The sequence below is a fragment of the Mastomys coucha genome, unplaced genomic scaffold (assembly GCF_008632895.1).
Source record: "Mastomys coucha isolate ucsf_1 unplaced genomic scaffold, UCSF_Mcou_1 pScaffold15, whole genome shotgun sequence".
Lineage (NCBI taxonomy): Eukaryota > Metazoa > Chordata > Mammalia > Rodentia > Muridae > Mastomys > Mastomys coucha.
In genome coordinates this window covers 129,873,432-129,895,832 of record NW_022196897.1, presented here as the reverse complement: position 1 = coordinate 129,895,832, position 22,401 = coordinate 129,873,432, and the positions used below count along the sequence as shown (strand labels likewise).

The 22,401-nt window shown below is 44.2% G+C and overlaps 1 protein-coding gene across 1 annotated transcript in view; it reads right to left on the bottom strand.

Moving 5' to 3' along the window:
• The window catches only part of Dtd1 (D-aminoacyl-tRNA deacylase 1), a 173,553-nt gene that overhangs the window by 133,134 nt on the left and 18,018 nt on the right, over positions 1-22,401 (bottom strand). The window contains exon 4 of the mRNA XM_031372120.1: positions 8,004-8,110. Coding sequence (XP_031227980.1) covers positions 8,004-8,110 — 107 coding nt within the window. The remainder of the gene's footprint in view (positions 1-8,003; positions 8,111-22,401) is intronic.

Below are 22,401 nucleotides of genomic sequence, written 5' to 3'. Positions count from 1 at the left end.
TTGGCGAATGACTTTATGGATAAACCATCTTAATACCTACACCATTTCTTAAATGAATATAACCTGTTTTTGTGCTCCGGTATATTGGTTTAGAGCAAAATAGATGCTTTGCCTTGGTGCAATTAGAAATGGTGTATGTGCCATTTCTTAAATGAATGTAACCTGTTCTCTGTGGGCTGAGACTAAAGTCACTCACTCAAGTCAAATAGCTTTGACCATAGCAGGAAGTCTGTATCCAAAAATCGTGCCTACAATTCATTTCTTGGTGCAGCAGAACTATCAACTCTCAGCTTAGCTACGATGGAGGTAAAATCCTTTGGTGATGTGAGGGTCATTACAATGAAACCCAATGTCTAAAAATTGTTCTTATTTTGGGCTTGTACCACAGTAAGAGCCAAGATTTTAAACTCTAGTAAATACAAAACAAACAAAAAGACTTTATATATTCATGTTCATTTAAGAAAATACTAGTAGTGATGTATTATTTTGAAGTATACTGTTAATATGTTTGGAGTTATTTAAAATTTATATTGAGAAAAACATGTATTTTCAGGATTGCTGTAGACAAGTATCTACATAAGACTGTTAAATTGATTGTTGTTTTATATCAAACAACTTTTATAATACTTTTATTGTTATAATATTTTATAAATTTTAAGGAATATGACAAAAAAGATATTGTAGGTATTGAAGGGGGTCTCTAGGAGGAGCTGGAGTACAAAAGGGAAACAAGAATGTGATTTAATTCTATTTACTTAAAATATATTTTTAAATGTTAACAAATTCAGATAAGTTGAAATCATATAACTTTTCTCATCATAATGCAATAAAAGTTAAAAAAAGAAAGAGTAATTTAGAACCATAAAAAAAAAAATGGTGTATGTGAAGCCGGGCGGTGGTGGTGCACACCTTTAATCCCAGCACTTGGGAGGCAGAGGCAGGTAGATTTCTGAGTTTGAGGCCAGCCTGGGCTACAGAGTGAGTTCCAGGACAGTCAGGGTGATCCAGAAAAACTCTGTTTCGAAAAACCAAAAAAAAAGGAAAAAAAAAAAAAAGAAAAGGAAATGGTGTATGTGTCAGAGACAGAAGGGCTGTAAATCATAGTTTCAAAACTGCCATCCAAATTCCCATCACAAAGAACAACTCTTCAGTTTCTACAATTTTGATAGCACAGGCTATAGATTCGAGATGGCAAGATGAAAGTCAAATGATCCAACCATCGATCAATGGGCTCTCAAGCAGAGAGGCACAGTCACATGCGTCTTGGGAAGGCTTCTTAAGATTACAATTGTCCACATGGAAATGAGTTAGAGAACTGAAAGAAAAAGGACCCCTGGCAAGTCCCCACTAGAAGGGAGAGCCTGCTTGCAGATATGAAGTGGGCTCCAGCCTTTCCATTCATGGGCTAGGCATTCTGATGGGCACAGTCAAGGCCTGGGATACCTACCTGACTGCGGCTAGTAGTGGGCAAAGATGAGGAAGGTCAGGCGCCCCACCCACTCACTCTCCAAGCCACTCCCCACAGGGCTGTTATTATTTCATAACTTACAGAAGAGCAGATGTTCAGACCAAAAGAACCAGAAACGAGGCAGGATTCTACATGTGAGAGAGGTCTGGCCAAATCCTTGTCTCACCCTGGTGAGGCCTTCAGCATTGACTTAACCAGAAACCAGTGTCACCAGAACAATGACCATGACAACAACACAAACTGTATAATGGAGGAGCAACTGAAGCAGAAATAAAACAAACTCAGCCAGTATTTCTTCAGCAAACTAATGTGACAGAACAGACTACTACATTGTGAGTAAGTGGTAAGACCCAAGTTCCATGTCAGCAACCAGATCTGCAAACTCCCCCTTGAGGCAAGTCAAGTACCAGTGCCTGTGGGGACTGGCTGGCACCAGAAGATTCTCACCTAGAGGCCAAGCGTAACATTACTGGGAAGGGGAGCATGTGTTTCTTCCATGAAAAGGAAGACTCCATGTGACTCTTCCTTCTGCTAGAGCTTCTCACTGGATAGGTCCACAAATGGCAGGAGCTGCAGATGACTGGACACCTGCATCAGGCTGTCTGGCAGAAGCCATATGTGTATATCTGTCTGTCCTCTATATCCCCTGAATTCCATAGCACTGATTAAAGGCTGTTCCAGTCAACAGACAGAGGATAAGCAGATACACCAAATGGACTTCTTTTTCATTCCCTGCTGCACCCTACAAATTCCCTCCAGTTCGTCCTGATACCACAAATGTGTCTGCTTCCACACTCCAAGGTCCAGGAACAGTGATAGATACTGGCTGATAAGCAAAGAGAGGAAGTTATAGCTAAATCAACAGCAGTTCTCAAAGAAGCATAAAATTAAAAGCTTCATAAAGTTCAAGACACCTTTCTGCACTAGTCAACTCCTTCCAGTGATCTGTCAATAAACACATGAGTTAGTGCAAAGATGTATGTTAGAGGTTCATTTTTCTAGCGTCTTCCAGTGTTTCTATTTAGTCAGACTTTCAATTACAGTAAATAAATGAGAACATAAGTAATTCATAGCCATATTCTTAAATAGGAGGGCTCTGAACCCCAGAAAAGAACCCTTCAATTACCCAATGCCTTGCCTCACTAGGAGAAAAATGCCCATCTGCTCTTACATAATGTCACTTCATCCATGTGAGTGTCAGAGAAGTACCCCCACTCAGGAGAAGACACTTAGGATTAAAACAAGAACAAGTTTCTACTTCAGGGATGCTGGGCTAAGGTGTTGATCTCCCGCTCTCTAGGCATCTACAGACATCGTGCACCTGCAACCACGCACAGGTAAAACCAGAATGCTCCAGAATCCCATTCTCCCACAGCACACGGGAAGCCATGTGCTCCCACAGATCAGAAGCAGCTCCCACTCAGCTTGCATGGCCTGAGACCTTGGCAAATGGCCTACAGAGAGATGGATGCTCTTCTTCCAGTCTCTTCTTACATCACAGTATATCATCCTCCCAACTGCAGCCTACAAAATAGGCAAGCTGCTGATGTGACTGTAGGAAAGACCCAGATGCTGCAGTGCCCAGTCCCAGAAGTAGGCAGAGTTCTGGCTAAGGCAAGCCAACCACTGGCTACTTTTACCAGCTCAGTATCCATCCATTCAATGCCTATTAATGAAGCACTAGAACCTCTGAAGACAAGAATTTGCCTGAACTTGAAGCGCAAGTTTGAAAACAACCAAGAATCCCTTCTCTCTCCATCAGAGAGATCAGCTGAGCCTTTCTGTTCCCTGAGAGACTGGCCCAGCTCAGCAGCAGTAGTGGAAGTAGCATTCTTAGAGCCAGGACAGTCGTGGGGGAGGAGCTCATGAGGCCCAATCCCCCACTAAGGGAAAATGGGCAGGTGGACGACTGCTGAGAAAGGAGTGTGTGTCATTTCTAGACAGAATAAGTTGTCCATGCTCCAGTACATAATGCCTCATTCACGCCTGTGCAAGCAGCTGTAGGGAAATTCAGTACATCTCATGCACACATGCACATACACACACACACACACACACACACACACACACACATGTTTGAGCGCACATACAAATAATAATAACCAACTAGGCAAGAAGCTTGTTGGAAAAAGGAGTGGTTTCACTTGGGGAAGAAAATGGGTAAGAGAAGATAATGGGATAAAAAAATAACCAAAATTCAATATATGAGCATATGAAATTGTCAAAGAGTTCTTAAAGAAACCTTTATATTTGAGCTATGTATTCAATATAATAAATGTTTCTACTAATTTAAAAATAAATAGTCGGGCAGTGGTGGCACATCCTTTTAATCCCAGCACTTGGGAGGCAGAGGCAGGCGGATTTCCGAATTCGAGGCCAGCCTGGTCTACAGAGTGAGTTCCAGGACAGCCAGGACTACACAGAGAAACACTGTCTTGAAAAAGCCAAAAACCAATAAATAAATAAATAAATAACTGACTTCATGATACTTACAGACAGCACTGTCCACAGCCTCCAAGGCACTGTTCCTACGCCAATGACACCTCTCTGGGCACTCTTCTTACAGCACAGCAGCGAACAAGACACAGGGTGGATGGACATCTTGGGAGTGGTGAAGAAGAGGGCTAAGCAGAGAAGCAGGAAGACAGTGACAAATAGCACAGTGCGACAGTGGCTGGGCCACCACTGCCCTGAAGGGTAGAGAGAAGCCCCTCCTCTGAGAAGAAGTTGCCACTGGAACCAGGAAGGTCTGGCTGGCTTCTTCTTGGGCTGAAGAGAGAACATGCTTGAGTGCTGTACCAAGAAAGCTTGCATACGCGTGCAGAATGGACGGGATGGCCATAGAGGTTCAGCCCTCCAGCCTTGGTGACAGATTGTCTGCTGCATGCTTTGGGAAGGCCCCAAAGGGTCTGAGCCATGTGGCTGTCACATTCCCTGTGTTCTATGCTGACTGGACCTCTTTCCTGGTCTCTGACTTTCCTGGTTTCTATTGCTCTAGGTCCATGTCTAAGAGTGAGGATCCGGTGGCAGGGACATCTGCCCCTTCCTCACACCCTCATACACACATAGGCACTCACAGGCTTGCATACAAACACACCTTGTTCATCTGCACAGATGGCTTACAGAGTTGATATTTCTTAGAAACTGGCCAAAAGAACCATTTTTCTGTAACACAGAAACTTGCCAAATGAATGGTTTTTCCATAATGCAACTGTAAAATTTGGAATATAGTAAGGAAATAAAACACTTAGAATTAAAAGCTTACTTGACAGAAACACATGTTTTTCTATCAGTAAAACAAATTTGGCTGCGCTCTTCCTATCCACACGAAAGCAAGCCAAGACACTGTCTGCTGCAAGAGAAGCCCCTCTAGCTGAAAGGGAAAGGCAGACAGGACACAGACAGAGGAAGGCACCATGGTCATCTTGGCCCTTCTGTGCCCACTGGCTGCCACCTGCTGGAGAGCCACCGGATGGAAGCCTGCACAAATGTCTAAGATCAGGAAAGTTACAGATGTGAAATTGGACAACAGGTGCATTTAAATAGCAAGGGCCTTTAGGGCTCATAAAGTCTTCTTTAACCTCATAAATTAACATAATTTCCTCCGATGTTTAAAGAACACTGTTTGAGGCTCACCAGGGTTCTTTGGTTTTATGGGATATATTACAGGTGTACAACATGCCATTTTTTTTTTTTTTTTTTTTTTTTTTTTTTTTGGTTTTTTCAAGACAAGGTTTCTCTGTGTAGCTTTGGCTGTCCTGGAACTCACTCTGTAGAGCAGGCTAGCCTCGAACTCAGAAATCCGCCTGCCTCTGCCTCCCAACTGCTGGGATCAAAGGCGTGCACTACCACCGTCCAGCCACAACATGCCATTTTAAAACAGTTTAGATGGAATGAAAAAGCCAGCCTAAAATTTTCCCAAAATACAGTTAAAGCAGAATAATTCCTCAAAACTACAGGACAGCAATCACATAAAACCTCAAGCCCCTCCAGCGGGGTAAGCAAGAGTTCATTGGGGACCCCGAGCCCCCGAGGGCACAGAGCAGAAGGAAGATGCCGAGGCACTCGTTCACTGTAGACCTCGAAGCACAGATAAAAGCCCATGGAGGACCAAGAATGACTCAGTGCACACATTTGCCTAGCATACACAGAACAGTGGGATGGATTCCTAGCACCAGAGGAGGGGAAGGCCAGGAAGAATAAGATGATGAGTAAATGTGACTGACCGGAGAGCTAAGCGAGGCTGCTAAGAGCCTGGAAAGGGAGGGTCAAAGCCAGGCCAGACTGGCTGGACATGACGTGACCTCTACCACCACAAAGGGCCTGTAGTCAAGGAGCCTCTACTCTGTCACCACCTTGAAATTTTTTTTTTCAAACATATTGTCCTATTTCTCAGGGACATCAGAAAGTTTGGAATCCCTAACTAAGTAATCCCTGATTTCCAAAAGAACTCATGGTTCCATGAAGAAGGAACCAGCTGCTCCTTGAGGAGACGCGTGGAGGAAGGAAACCTCCTAAGGCGTTGAACAGGGGTCTTTACTTTCATTTCACTTTGGCTCTGGCTCAGCCCAGGAAGGGAAGCTTTGATGCTACACTGGAAGTGGGGGGGTGAGGGGGGGGTGGGAGCAGGATTGATGCCATCTGCTGATGACCATAAGAAAGACAGGTGGGGGGAGGGGGAGGATCTTGTAAAGCATGGAGAAATCTGGCAGACTCCACCTTAACCAGGCGGCAAGGTTGGCGAGACAAATTAGTGTCACATACCACCCGATGGTGCACTAAGAAGAGAACAAGACTGCCTTTTGAACAAGCTGCTTTTCCCACCACACCACAGGGCCTTGCTCTAACCACAGAAATGAAATTGAGAAAAGGTCTACAAAACAACGTTCCAGAACATGTGGAAAGGGTCAGGGTCGTGAAACACAGGAAAGTCTAAGGAACTGACTCAGGTTGGACAAAACAAAGGAGAAATGACAATTATAATTAAATGGAATTTGTAATACTGCACAGCTAAAACAAAAACTAGTGAAACTACATGACGTAGTGGCGCCTTCCTGTAAGATCTACCCAAGCAGCAGAGGCAGCAGCCACAGCAACTGAGCATTGGCAGCTTATGCCTGTAATCCTGGCACTTAGAAAACTGAGGAAAGAGACTGACTGAGTTCAAGACCAGCCTGAACTACAAAGTGATACCCTGTGTCAGAAAAAGGAAGGAAAGGAAAATGGGAGGGAGGGAGGGAGGGAGGGAGGAAGGGAAGGAGGGAAGGAAGGAAGGAGGGAAAGAAAGAAGAAGGAAAGAAGAAGAGAAGGAAGGAGGGAGGGAGGGCTTAGCTCATAGTGTTGTAACAGGGCTAACTTCAGTATGTGATCACTCTAAGCAATACATCAAAACTAGGGAAGCCAGGGAAAAGACTGTAGTAGGCTTCTGTTGGGCTTTCCTGTAAGGCTGAAATTATCTCAAAGTTTACATTTTCCTGTAGATTTTTTTGTTTGTGATTTTTAAAACGTTATCAGTAGGGGTTGGGGAGGTAGATCAGCAAGTTGGAGCACTGGCTGACCTTCCAAAGGTCCTGAGTTCAATTCCCAGCAACCACATGATGGCCATCTATAGTAGGATCCAAAGCCCTCTTCTGGTGTATATATGTACATGCAGACTGAGTATTCATATAGATGGATGGATGGATGGACGGACGGACGGACAGTCGGACGGATGGATGGAATGTGTCAGTAAGAGCAACACCCTCAGTTCCACTTTTAAAGCTTAATGCCATGGTAGACATGGTTCTATTCCTCAGCAACACAAAGTGTCAATGACAGAATAAAACCATGGCTCCACACCAGTCACTCAGCCCCATTTCTACCCTGCATCCCCCACGTGAGCTCATCCTTCCATTTTGCAGCATCCTAGGATGGGAAAGATGCTAGGAAGGAAGAGCAGGACCAGACCTAGTTCCACAGCCTGGCATGCCTCATGTCTCTATCAAGTGGATTAATTAAAGCTTTTATATATGCTAAACACAATGGGACAGCATAAGTTTGCAAGACGATTACACATCTCCTTTCTCTATTTTAATTGCATTCTTCCTGGATGCTTACAGAGTTGGCAGTAAATCCAGGTCAGATGTTGCTTTAGAAAAATGAAGACTTATAAAGACTCTTGAGCGGCTCATCTACCACCCACACCTTGGACAAAACCCAATCCAGGTAACCACTCTCACTGGGCACACTAGCCAGGGCCGCTACTCTGCTGCCACCCAGTGGCAATTGGCTGCCATGACACCTAGCCCAAGAACAGCCCATAGAAGAACAGACCCTTCTAAGAACACTTTCTCTGCATGGTCACGCCTGAGACATGCTCAGGAGTGACAGTGTAAACATGTATTCTTGAGAAGAGAGAAATTAAAATAAACATGAGGCTGTAGCCATGAAGTGTTTCCTCCACCTCAGGATGAGGACTACTCCAGAGACTAGGAGTAGGCCAAGGCACATTACTTATACCCTCAAGACTGACGCAGTCTCCAGGCTCCAGGCTTACCTGCTTTGGATCAGAGCTAGCAGCTCCAGGAGCAGGGGACTCCAGTTCTATAGTCACAGGCCCATCGTTCTGAATGTGCACTTGCATGTAGGCACCAAACTTGCCATCTGAAAGAACAATTCAAACAAATTCAAGAGTTGGAGACCCTAGGTTTACCTGTCCAAAGACCATATGGACAACAATGTAATTAAAAAAAAAAAAAATCTGGGCAGTGGGGCCTAACAACCAACACAGGACAAATGGCCAGCCCCATGAAGGATTTAGGAAGAGAAACAGCATAGACGTTACAGCTGACCAAGGGAACTGGCAAGAAACACCAAGTAGAGCACACAGCATGAATAGAATGTCGTGTGCGTGATGGGAAGGCACACTAGCACAGCCACTGAGCGACACCATTTTAGCCCCATGTCCAGTAAGGCTCGTCACATCAATCCCCATCCGTTGGCCTCCTGGGCTTAAGGCAGCCTTATGACTCCAATACAGAATCTTTTTCCAGGAGCCATGGCTTCCACCACATCAGTTTTCCCCTCTGATTCTTCCCACTCAGTTTACTTCCTCCTTAATCTCACGAGGATTTAAAAGACAGACACACACAGTAGCACTGGTTTTCCTCAGTGCACAGACAGTAACACCAGAGATAGTATTAAAAGCACCCAAGCTGTTCGCCATCTTTATAGGCAAGATAATCTGGTTCCCAGTGGGGAACCAAGTATGCCCAAATAATGGTGGTTTTCTGTGATCTCTTATGATTAAAGTGGCCATTCAAATCAACAGAGCCTTTGTTTTATCTGTGTCACACTAGCTAAAAAGACATCAGCTGGGAAGGAAATCATGTGTTTAATTGCATGCTAAAATTATGGCTACAATTAGTCGCAAATTTCACCATCTACGCTCCTCAGGGAAGCTGCAGGCAGACTCAGGAGGAAGAAAATTATTTTCAACCTTGAATTTCTGTTGGCAGGATGTACGGCACATGCTTTACCATGGCTCTCATTCCAAGTAGTGAGAAATTATTTTTCTTTTCCTGTTTTTCTTCAGTTGGGAACAGAACTATTATCTGAATTTCCATTTGTACACACAATAAATCCAAAGACAGGTTTTAAGAGGTCTTAAAATGGTAACATTTTTTTTTCCAGTCCAGATCAAAGGGTGAAGTCCCCAAGAAAAATTATACTGGCCAGGGAAAATAAATACACTTTTAAAAATAAAAGACAAGAACATATCTACAAAATTACATCTGGTTTCATGTGGTGATATAATCGAATTGTTCTTAAATATAAGTCTCAGGGTTCCACCCAGGGCTGCAAGACAAGCACATGTCAAACATGTCTGTACCACATGTTTCAGACACGAAGACTCCCAGCTGGGGCCCAGCATCTACACACTGGTCTCTAGCAGCAGCTGTTAAAGGCCCCCTCCTAACCAGGCTGGAAGGTGAGCCACATGTCAGAATTCACTACTGACCTGAGGCTGCTGGCCATGCCTCTCCACACAATGTTCAACTGACTCTCACCACATACCAAGAAGGCCCACCCTGCCTGTCTGGGGCCAGTCATCATGACTTCAATAAATGTGTAAAAAGCTTTGGTCCCTGTTACTAACGTACCTATTATTGGCCATCATAGGATATGGTCAGTCTGAGGGACAGCCCAGACCATTGACCAGGAAACACAACAACAACAAATGGTATTGAAGGAAAAATGAAGTGACCAAGAGGCATGTGCTGTTGTTTCTACCATCAAGAGCATAGCCATGACCCGCTGAGATGTGGCCCGCTGTTAGGGAACATGGCACTAGACAAGAGCCTTGGGCTAGCTTGAACCAAGCCCATCTCCTACAGGCAGTTCCCTTCCAACCAGGAAGTATTCTCACCACCCAGACTTCTTTTCTGTTCCACTCTTGACCTGTCCAGAGCCCAAGCAGAGAAGGAGGAGTTGCTCCTGGAAACTCTAACACTGGGTGCACAGGCACCAGGCCATGGAAAGGCTATGGCCACTGTCTAAGCTACAGGGCTTTGATCTGAATCCCGGGACTGTGTAGGATGCTCGTGGGGGTGGCACTGGCGGGCTGCTGGCATCTGTAGCAGCTCTAGCCTCATGTGTAGAGTCTGCTTCCATGGAGACAACAATGTCTCAGCATCCCCACCTCCTCAGGAGACATGGCCTCAACAGTATACCACACTGGGCCAATGACTGCAACACAGCAATGGATGCCTGGCAAACTGACTGCCAGTGGCAAGGGCTCTAGGAGCCTGCAGCAGAAACCAGACTCTACAGGAAAGACACCTCCTCAGACTTTCCTGGGAAGACAGCTGCTTGTCAGCACATGGGGACAGTATGGGTAACTGAGCTTCTCAGAGTATGAACAGCCAGGCCTGAGTATACTATTCTATACTATTCTATATACTAGAGTATACTGAGTATACTCTATTCTATACTAGAATCCATGAAGGGATGAAGAGAGGCGAGCCCTAGACCACTGGGTGATTCTCCCAGGTCCAGGCTCCCCTTCTGAAAGTGATCTGCTTGGCTGTGCTACTTCTGTGCACTGAGGTAGCTCAGGCCCAGGATTTCATAGCAAGGCTTAGTAGAGAAGGGGATATATCTGTGGCCCAAGATCAAAAATGTCTGGTTATAGGAAGAGGCCACCCTCAAATACAAACCATAGAGCCAAAAATATGGCTCTTCAGTAAACAACCATTTGCTGGTAAATAAGTAGGACCGAAAGTTACCTTAGCTAGCAGATATTCTGAGCTTAGGTGCTAGGACCAGAGATTCATAGCAATTAAGGAAGCTCGTCTTGTCTAACAGATTCTAGGCAATGCCTCTGAGCATAGGACTTTACTTAGACATGTCTGTGATCTGCATGTAGCACCTAACAACACTCTGCCTAGATACCCTCATAGGAAATAGAAGGCCGCATCGTCTCCTAACGGAGACACACAAGAGGCTATGTGGATGGCTGCAGTGTTTGAGGCCCTGAAGGACAACTCTGTAACACAGGTATGCAAACATGTTGGACATGGCTGCTAAGTGAACCCATATCAGGCTGGCCAAGGACACCCCTCTGCTGACAGCGACCGGCTAGGAAACCAGCCAGGATCTCCTGAGCTGAGACTTCTACCTCTTTGAATATGATATATTTTTAATCTTCGTCTCTCTTGGCCATGAGTAAGGTTACATTTAAAGTCTGTGCATGTCCACACTGCTAACAGTGAAGTTGATTTCCTCTTGTATCTTAGATACATGATAGATGTGTACTCTAGCTAGACAGTCCTTTAACCTTATAGCAGAACTTCTGCTGGACTAGTGAAGATAGTTGGCTGCAGTACAGGAAACATGGAGATATCTTCTCCCTTGGGAACACAGTGGCCTCAGAGGGACTTCACAGCAAGGTTCTCATCCAGATCAGAACTTTAGGAGATAAAGGATGCTCCACGGGATGAGCCTAAGAGGCTCAAAGATGAACCAGAAAGTCTCGAGCTATGACCATCTCCCAAACAGGGAGCCCCCATGGGCAGAAAGCATCTGTGCTCAGAACCATCTTCCATCAGTTCCTGTCACTCCAGAAGAGAACAGTCCTCAGGAAGGCATAATGTTCTCTCCTCCCCTAACCTCTACACATGAACACAGACACACAAACATACACACACACACACACACACACACACACACAGACATGGGCACACACACATACACACACACTTGTAATTATTGTTGAGAAATAAGCATAATCCTTAAAAGCTTTCCCAACCTAAACATCTACAGGAAAAGGCTAAAACTGTTGTGAATACTGCCTGAAGGAGACCCAGCTGGAGGCAAGAGAGAGAAGTTGTTAAGGTAGTAGACTGGGATGGCTTGGACACAGAGTAGCTGGTGCAAAAAGTGGCATCCTCTTTCATGCAAATGTCAACAGAGTGGCTTGGAAATTTTCCTAAGGGATCAGATGTGGCAAAAAATGACCCATATAAAATTTTGATATTTTTTAGACCATAAATTTATTATTTAGGAAAACTAAAAAAAAGAAAAGAAAAAAACCCTAAATGAAACAAGGAAGCAAGAAAATAGACAATAGACCACACAACAAAAAGTAAAGAAGAAATGAAAAGACTAAAGATTAAAGTAAAACAATGAAATAAAAATGAACTAGGTCAATTAAGAAGTGGTTCTCTTAAAAAAGGAAAAGAAATAAAGAAAGAAAAGTAAGTACTAAAAATAATCTGAAAAGTGTTCAACCACACACTGAACATCAAAACTACAATGAGATTATCTCACAGATGGAAAATTTTTCTAGAAATTTAAATTATACTCTGTTGACAAAACAATAAAGAAAGGAAGGTGTCACAAAGAGTTGGGGGTGCAGCACCCTTGTGGCATATCTATCAATCCCATTTCTGAGAACTTGTCCCAGATCTATGCCTTCCACAAAGAGTGGTATATGTACAAATTTATTCTTTGCATCACTCTGGAGGTTGTACTCTATTAGTGGGTTGTGTGTGTGTGTGTGTGTGTGTGTGTGTGTGTGTGTGTGTGTGTGTATACATGAGTGCATGGCATGGAGGTCAGGACAATTTTCTGGAGTCAGTTCTTTCCTTTCACCATGTTGGATTCTGGGGATCAAGCTCAAGTCACCAGAAGGGAACACTCGCACCCACAGCAGCAATGGCTGTCTGCACAAGATCAATCCAGTTCGAAGTTCCAGCAAACAGGGACAAGAGGACCCTGAGACGTCAGCCTAGCTGACAAGCTTTTGGCAGTTGATGGGTGCTGGGGAAGGGAGAATCTCTTTTCTTTAGGAGTATGGCCATTGAAGGTTGCTTGTGCCACAGTGGATGAGCAGCACTAAAGATTAAGTGGGTTAATAAATAAAGATAAGAACCTTCACAGGGCCAAGGGCCTCTCCTCCCATTGATGACCGACTTAGCCATCCTCTGCTATACACATGCTGCTGGAGCCATGAGTCCCACTATGTGCACTCTTTTGTTGGAGTTTGTTTCTGGGAGCTCTGAGGGTACTAGTTAGCTCATATTGTTGATCGTCCTAAGGGGCTGCAAACCCTTCAGCTCCTTGGGTCCTTTCTCTAGCTCCTTCATTGGGGACCCTGTACTCAGTCCAATGGATGGCTGTAAGTCTCTAGTTCTGTCAGGTACTGTCAGAACCTCTCAGAAGACAGCTATATCTGGCTCCTGTCATCCAGCACTTGCAGGCATCTACAATAGTGTCTAGATTTGATGATTGAAGGATTCCCAGGTGGAGTAGTCTCTGAATGGTCCTTCCTTCAGTCTCTGCTCCATAGTTATTCTCTACATTCCTTCCATGGGTATTTTGTTCCCCCTTTTAAGAAGAAGCGAAGTATTCACACTTTGGTCTTCCTTCTTCTTGAGTTTCTTGTGGTTTGTGGTTTGTACTTTGTGTATTCTGATCTTCTGGGCTAATAACCACTTATCAGAGAGTGCATACCATGTGTGTTCTTTTGTGATTGGGTTACCTTACTCAGGATGATACTCTCCAGATCCAACCATTTCCCCAAGAATTTCATAAATTCATTGTTTTTAATACCTGAGTAGTACTCCATTGTATAGATGTACCACATTTTCTGTATCCATTCCTATGTTGAGGGACATCTGGGTTGTTTCCAGTTTCTGGCTATTATAAATAAGGCTGCTATGAACATAGTGAAGCATGTGTCCTTATTACATGTTGGAGCATTTTCTGGGTATATGCCCAGGAGTAGTATAGCTGGGTCCTCTGTTAGTACTATGTCCAATTTCTGGAGGAACCGCCAAACTGATTTCCAGAGTGGTTGTCCCAGCTTGCAGTCCCACCAGCAATGAAGGCCAGTAAGCAGGAGGGGGTGGGGTCGTGAGCAGGGGGAGGAGGGAGAGAACAGGGTTTGTTTTAGTTTTTGGGTTTTTTTGTTTTTGTTTGTGTTTTGCTTTGTTTGTTTTGGAGGAGAAACTGGGAAAGGAGATATTATAAATAAAGAAAACATCTAATAAAAAATTAAAAAGGAAGAGAGAAAGAAAGAAAGAAAGAGAGAAAAAAAGAAAGAAAGAAAGAGAGAGAGGAAAGTAATTTGAGAATGAGGACATAAAATTGGGAGTGTGATGGGTGTGGTTTTTATGACACTGAGAATAGACATGATCAAGATATACGGCATACATATGTGATACTGTCAAAGAAAAAAGAAGGAAAGACCCAAAACTTTAAAAATCCTGCAAACCAACAGCAGAAGCACCACTGAGACACAGTACATTCCAGCCATAAGCACTACCTGGCTGCCAGCTAAGAGATGTGAGGACATCAGGCTAAGCTGGTATGGGAAGACTCTCCAGGGCACATCAACATGGGAGATAGAACTGGAGTATCATGTGCTACCTTTCACATTAAGAGCCAAACATCCACATTTGCTTGCATCAACATATACAAGACATAAACAGAAAAAAGTAATAAATTTAATTACATGTAGAAACCTGGGGGTGCAAGGTTGGACAGGGATAAGAGGAGTTAACTTTCCATCATGGGACTGTGCACGTTTAAAGTTCAGCATCAAACTACCGATTAAAAACTAATTAGAACCAAAGAGGCTGGCATTCTCAGCACTGGCAGACAGATCTCTGAGTTTGAAGCCAGGCTGGTCTACAGAGTGAATTCCAGGATAACTGGGGCTACACAGAGAAATCCTGTCTCAGAAAACAAAAACAAAAACAAAAAAACAAAAAACAGAAAGAACAAAGAGGTCTCAGGTGTCCTAATTTCAAATCTTACTACAAATCAAAATGGTATGGAATGTTAGGGCGGGAGAGATGGCTCAGCAGTTAAGAGCACTAGCTCCTCTTTTCAGAGGACCCAAGTTCCAATTCCCAGCACCTACATGGCAGCTCACAACTGTCTATAACTCCAGTTCCAGATCATCCAACACCCTCACACAGACATAAGTGCAGGCAAATACCAATGCACATAAATTTTAAAAATTTAAAAAGAAAATATGGTGTGGTAGAGGCTTAAAGACACATCAATGAAATAAAACTGGGAGTATAGAAATGAATGTCGAAGCCAAAAACCAAAACAAAAACCCATGTAAGTTTAAAGTAAATGTGTTCTTTTTGCAGTAGATGAAGACCACTAGAAAAAGTGACAATTTGTCAACATGCAGAAAAATAACTGACTGTGGGGTGCCCACTCCCAATTGACACATCTACAATGTAGCCCCTATACCTCAGACTCAGGAAAAATCACAGAAGACTCTAAGAACCAGAGCACCAGGACGCCTGCTGTGAGATACTGTCTTCTAGACATGAAATCTCAACACTATGGCTACCTAAACGGTACCTGCATAATGACACCAGTTGACATGCCAGTGTGGACAGAGAAATTATACAAGGTCCTACCCCTAGATACAATCAATTGGCAACTGAGAGGCAGGAGTCTGTTTGGCCCAGAGACAGGCCTCCTATAGGTTATCCAGTCTCAAGTCCTACACATATGTACCCACAAGCCACTAAACAGACTCAGTAGGTTGTGTGTGTGCCTACTGAAATAGAAATAAATGATGTGACGTTTAACTCAGAGGATGGGTGAAGGGACCCATAAACTGGAAGGATTCCCTCAGACATAGCAAAGGGAAGAATGATAAAAAAAAAAAAAAAAAGACACATGTACTATTAATTTCCTCAGTAAAGCATAGGTGTGAAGAACATGTCAACAAAGTCATCAATATTTCCATATTCGCAGGCCCTGGATCGTTGGTTTGAATTCTTCCAATGACTCCTGCTGAGTGAAGAGGATTTCTTTCTCATCCCAAGTCCATGTAGTACTTGGTTGGACAGTGCAATGATGAACAGGAGTTTCTTCCCAACTATGTCTGCTTCATCTTTTAAAATTCTGTACTTATTTCTTCAAACTGAACTGCCATTATAGACTATTGAGAAAGAAGAAAGAGCTGGGCTAATTTATGATCGTAAGTGTGGAGGGAGCTCAGGAAAAGAGACTTTAAAAAAAGGAAAAAAAAAAAAGATGAAGGAAAATAAGGGCAGGCAGGTAGTGAAGCCAAGAGGGGCAGTGCGTTCATCAGGCATCTGTTCCTAAAACAAAACACCAGAGATGTTCACCTTATAGGAGAACAGTTTGTTTTGAGTCATAGGTTCAGGTTTCCTGTCCATGGTCTCTAATTCCTATCACGCTGAGCCTGTGGCAAGACAAAGCATCCCAATAGGGAACACGTGCTACAATAAAGCTGTTTATCCCCCTGGAGAACAGGAAGCAATGGGCAAGGCTGAGACATGGTAGCAGTTCCAGGACCTGAGTTTGGTTTCCAATACCTAATCACCTGTAACCCCAGCTCCAGGGGCTCCAACACCTCGCTAGGCCTCCACGGGCACTCATACATACAAATCATACATACACACACCCACACACACAGAGACACAGACACACACACACACACACACAGATAAAACTAAAATAAAATATTCTTTAAAAAGAGAAAGAGAGGGGCTGGAGAGATGGCTCAGCGGTTAAGAGCACTGACTGCTCTTCTAGGGGTCCTAAGTTCAATTCCCAGCAACCACGTGGTGGCTCACAACCATCTGTAATGGGATCTGATGCTCTCTTCTGGTGTGTCTGAAGGGTATGTAGTGTACTCACATACATTAAATAAATAAATCTTTAAAGAGAAAGACAGACAGACAGACAGAGTGGAGGGGCTTAAGCTCCAGAATCCGCTTCAAAGGCTCCAGCAGACCCAAGAATGGCAACTTTGCCTTTTACCCTTCTCCCCCTTTCCCTCTACTAAACCTGGTTATCAGATCACAGTCCTAAAGCTAGTCACCAGAGTCCATTCCCTTATTTGGCCACTTTCTCCTCCTGAGGCTGACTGAGGTCCAGCTATCAAAGTAGTGAAGTCCAACAATCAAAAACACCCTTTTGGCTACCCTAGTTAACTTGCCCAATCAAAATTAACCAACTCATCCTAACATGGGATTTCCCCCTATGCCTTTTTCTTTTTTGTTTTTGTTTTTGTTTTGTTTTTGTTTGAGTTTGGTTTTGTTTTGTTGGAGTTTTTTGGATGGATGGATGGATGGATGGATGGATGGATGGATGGATGGATGAATGGATGGTTGGTAGGTTGGTTTGGAACTTGCTCTGTACAGCAAGCTAGCCTTGAGCTCAGAGATTGACCTGACTCTGCCTCCTGACTACTGGGATTAAAGTTGTGTGTCAACACTGCCTGGCTCCCCCTTTTCCTTTATAAACCATCATGTGGTATGGGCCACATCTGTCTTCTTTCTATCCAGAGACTGTCATTTGTCCCTCTGGGCAAATACCCCTCTCCCTTGTTCCTTTTCTCTTCCCCCTCATCCTCTATTTCCTGTCTTTGTCTTGTATTCTCTGCCCTTTGTCCTTCTGAGGCAAATAAATCTCCTTTGTACAGAGAACTTGGGTTTGTTTTGTGAGAACACCTGAACAGTATAGGCCAGACCCACACTGTAATTGTCTAAATTTATATTAAGAACAATGACTTTGCCTCACAGTCCTTGCCAAAATCAGCATCTGCTGAAAGTTCACTCACGCTGCTAAAATGATTTAAGCAGTAAGAAGGGTGGGAAATTAAATTAATCCATAGGCATCAGCTACTAACCACAAAGCAAAAACTAGATGTGGTTCTCCAGATCCCAGCACCATCTCCTTGCTTTCTGAAGCTGCAGGAGGCCTGGACATAATGGATGTCCCATGCAGGGCACAGAGCTGGGCAATTATAAGTTGCTTTTTGCCTTGGTGCTTGTCCACATTTCTCTAGCTCTTTGCCACAACAGATCAGACCCTACAGAGGATGCACAGGGAGTTCTTCTTAATACTACAGTAACCCCTGATTTGCCTGTGAGCCTTCTTAGGTCCTGTTACATACAACTCAGCGCTGGAACTAGAAGCTTGAAAGGATGGGTCCTTTGTTTTCAACCACTTCATGTTGTTTTTCCATGACTGTAAAAGCAATGTCTGTTTAGCACTCAAAAATTCGAGAGTGTTTCATGCTCCCTGCCAAATGTGCTTTCGACATTCATCCTAAGCTGGGGGTTCCTGGCTGATGGTAGAAGCCACTATTGTCTCTAGTTCCAGGAGCCATGCTGTCAGTCTGGAGCAGGGGTTCTCAACCTTCCTAATGCTTCTTCATACAGTTCCTCATGTTGTGATGACTCCCAACCATAAAATTATCTTTGCTGCTATTTTATAACTGTAATTTCACTACTGTTATGAACCATAATGTAAAGTGTATGTTTTCTGATGGTCTTTGACAACCCCTGTGAAAGGGTTGTTCACTCCCCAGAGAGGTCATGACCCACAGATTGAGACCCACTGGTTTGGAGCCTCAGGAAAATACCATCAATGCTAGCTCATTCTAAAACAAAGGAGGAAGGTTGTCAAATATGTATACTAGGATTCCCCTCTAAGCAGTCATCCAAAGAAGAGGCAAGCAGTGATAAAGCACCAGGGTCATGAGTTGTGAAAGGAAAGAGGTGGCCTTAAACATCTTGGCATTACTTCCTGCAGTGAGGTCTAGCCTCGCTCCATATGTCCCCCCCAGTGGGCTGGGAGACTGCAGGATCAACTGTCCATGGCAAATGTGAGACTGTACCCCTTTTTCCAGGCCTGGCATTTCTATTTCCTGTCTTAGGGCACCTGCTATCAGAACCCTTGCCTCAAAGGAAGCCAGCACATTAAAAGCCCCAAGTCCACTGAGGGTACCTGCTCCTGAGATGCTCTGGTAATACAGGGTGACCCAGGAGGATGAGGTCAGAGATATCCAGGAGGAGGAAGTGAGGCAAGCGTGACCATAGGAAAAGAGACCGTAGACAACTGTACACAATGCGCTCTTAGCAGGAAGGCAGTCGGGAAGCAGGAAAAGGCATGCATACCTGGGGACACACCAGAAACCTCTCAACGGGTCACACAAACACACACTCTGAGAGCACAGTCTGCATCTTCCCTTACCCTCTCAGCTGAAATGTCCTAGCTGCTAACAAATACAGAAGCAAAGTCGCCATACTCCACCAATGTTTTTCAGTGTTTTACTCTTTTCCACTCTTCTATACACAGCTGTCTCTGAACCTCTTGGACCCTTGAGGCCAGTCACACATGTGCCACCACGACCTGCCTATACCATTCTTAGAGACATGAACCTGAGCTCTGTGGTTCCTCCAGCAGAGGCACAGCACCTTTCCTCCGGCTCTGACGCTCTCCAGTGCAAAGAGGAGTGCATTCAAACATGCTGCCCTAAGAGTCCACCAAGCAGTGGCCTGCCACAGGGGTCATCAACCATCCCAGTTAGCCCAGAGAATCCAGGAATGCAGGACCTGCAGAGCCCTGGAAAAGCCTGACGTCTGCTCCGAGGCTGGCCTGTCCAGTGCCCTGGATCATTTAGAGCACATGAAGAGACAGACCCACAGAGTTTAGAGACAAGATACGTGGAATATACTTCCAATTTATGCACACAGTGAGCCACTAGTAGCCCTGAACATCCATATTCAAACTGTAATATAGTGTACTGAGTCAAGAAGGCCTAACAATTGAGCTAAACACAGAGTATCAAGAATCAAGCACAAGAACATAGCCAGACCTCCTAAACACCTACACATGTTTAAGGCATGGTCGTTACAAAAGGCTCCCATGACAATGGTTTCTGGAGTAAGAAATTCCTCATATTTAATGATAAATAAAAAAAGAGTACAGAAGCCAGATGTGGAGATATCCACCTAGAATCCTAGAACTTAGGAAAGGGAGGCTGAGACAGTAAGATCATAAGTTCAAGGCCAGCCAAGGCTACACTGCAAAACCATATCTATAAATAAGTACATACGTACATCCCTACATACACACACACACACACACACACACACGTTCACCACACCAGCTACATCAGAGCAGGTGGATTTCTTAGACAAGGAGGGCAATACAAGAACAAAATGGCATCTGCAACAGAAAGGAGAAAGCCCTCAGCTCTGACACAAGTTCCCAGTGTGTTTTATGAAAATGACATGGAAGTAGCCCCTGCGTGCCAGAGGAGTCACAGGCCTCAGGACTTTGCTTCTGATCCCATTTTTCCCGCAGCACTGGGAGTTTCAGTAGCTCTGCAGAACATGAGGCTTCTAGAACAGGTACCATGGTGAGGACTAGCGCCACCCACTCAGCATCTCTCTTCCACACAGTCTGTAAACTGTTTGAGGTAAGAACAGTCTCCTCCCTGCTGGGCTCTGCAGCCAGCCCAGTCGCAGGCCTGCTGGACTGAACCTCACTGACAGAAAACTCACTGCAGCTACCTGAGTGGAAGCAGCACAATAACTTAAAACCCTGTAACCATCAACATCACTGTCAGGTAAAGACAAACCAGGCATATTGCTCTCTTACAAACCCTTCCTGGGGTTCAAAACACTTCACTGAATTCCCTGAGCACAGCACAGAGGGCAGGAAGGTCCCCATAGACCTGATGAAGGCAGAAGGCTAGGAAAGAGGGCCAGGAAGGCTAGGTGTGCATTTCCCGGTGAACTGATCACATCAGTGACATCAGCCTCTAGGGAGGGAGACTCACTTGATCCCAGGCTCTGTCATTCATGGGTTACCCTGATACACCTCAGCTTCCTCATCTCTAACATGAAGGTATTTCCTTGCCTGATAAGGTCATTGTGGAAATACAAGCAGATAATCAATGGGAAGCACTTACTCCGCGTAGTGCCCTAGAGGATCGAAAACTCCTAATAAGAGATGGATTTTGGCGTGCAATGTACTGACAATAATAAAGTAGGGGCAACGCAACTAGTTTGCCAGTGGGGGGTGGGTGCCCTGTTCTATGAAGATCTAGGAAAAGAGCTTGAGGTCACAGCACCAACAAGTCAGACACAATGGGAAATGAGACAACAGACTTCACCGCCTAGCACATGAACCACGCTGGTCTGAGTGGGAAGGACTACCAATTGTCAAGGAAATGTATAGGATCAATGGACGCTTGTTGGGAATGTGGAGGAGCTAATTATAAAGGTAAAATAAATACTCAACCATGGAAGGAGAAGCTAAAGAAATGTTAAAACTAGCTGAATCACTTTCCATTTTAAAGTTGCTGAAGTGGCCCGGGATGCTAACACAAAGAGTATGTATTTAGCATTTTGTGTGCATCCCCACATCTTCAACTCAAAGGCTTCCCATGAGCTGGAAGCCAAATTCTCGAAAATGATCAAAGGCAGTACACATGGAAAACACAGTGAGTGTACTCTGTTCCCCTGAAAGCTGGAAAAGAACTGAGACCAGAAGAGAGTACAGCTCTGTTCACAAAAGTTCAAAAGTTGCAGAGATAGATTTCAGTTAAAATGCTGTAATTTTTGGTTAAAAATTCATGTCATGTCTCATTAAAGTAATTAGATGGATCATATTCCCTGAGTTTAAATTCTGACCCATTATAAAATGATATTGTTTACAGCACACTACTTCAGGCCCTTCATAGAATGTTCTGGATAAAATGCATACCACTTCAAAACTAAAAGCGTCTAATAATATGTGAAGCACTTCTGTCTAAGGACTCGGATGACAGCTGTGTTGCATTCAGTCAAGCATCTCACAGGTAGAATCAATGTTCCCGCCCACATTGAACGTGACCCCTGAAATACATCAGAGACTTCTCGGAAACAGAGTGGCTCCATGAACATCTAGCAGCAGAGACAATAATGCTGACAGTTGTCAGTCTCTGGCTCAGCAAAGAAGCAATTGCTCAGAGGCCCTGACTTAATTGCTCACTATATGAAGAAGAATGTTTACAGCAAAGCTAGGCCAGAGGTCCTGGGAGATGGGCCCATGAGCCAACCGACCGACCGACTCGCTTACAGAGTTCTAAATGACTGCATGCCAAACAGACACATTTTATAAGGAAGAGAATTAAAAGAAATATATCCACAGACATGTTGATAAAAAAAAAAAAAATAAAGGTCTAGGGCTGGAGAGAGGGCTCAGCACTCAGGAGAAGATGGCCAGCTTCTTCCTCACCTCGGATCCAAGACAAAAGCCTGGCCAATTAAAACAAAAGGCTCAGGCTTTAGATAGATGAGACAAGTTCAAGACCCACTCAGAACATGACACTCAACAGTTCTGGGCCAATCAACTGTCCTAGCTTTCTTCAACTGGCCAACCCTAAATTAGGAGAAGAAACTCCTCAGAGGTTTTAAGACTACCACTCACTACCCCAGATGTTTTGGCTTCCCAAAAGGTCTTTTTTTCTGTGTATCTGCTGAATGTGCATGTTTCCTCACCCCCACCCCCACCCCCAACACATACCTTTCTTCAAATGCTGATTCTGTCTGCAGTGTTTAAGGTTCCTCTGCTGATTCTGTCTGCAGTGTCTAAGGTTCCTCTGCTGATTC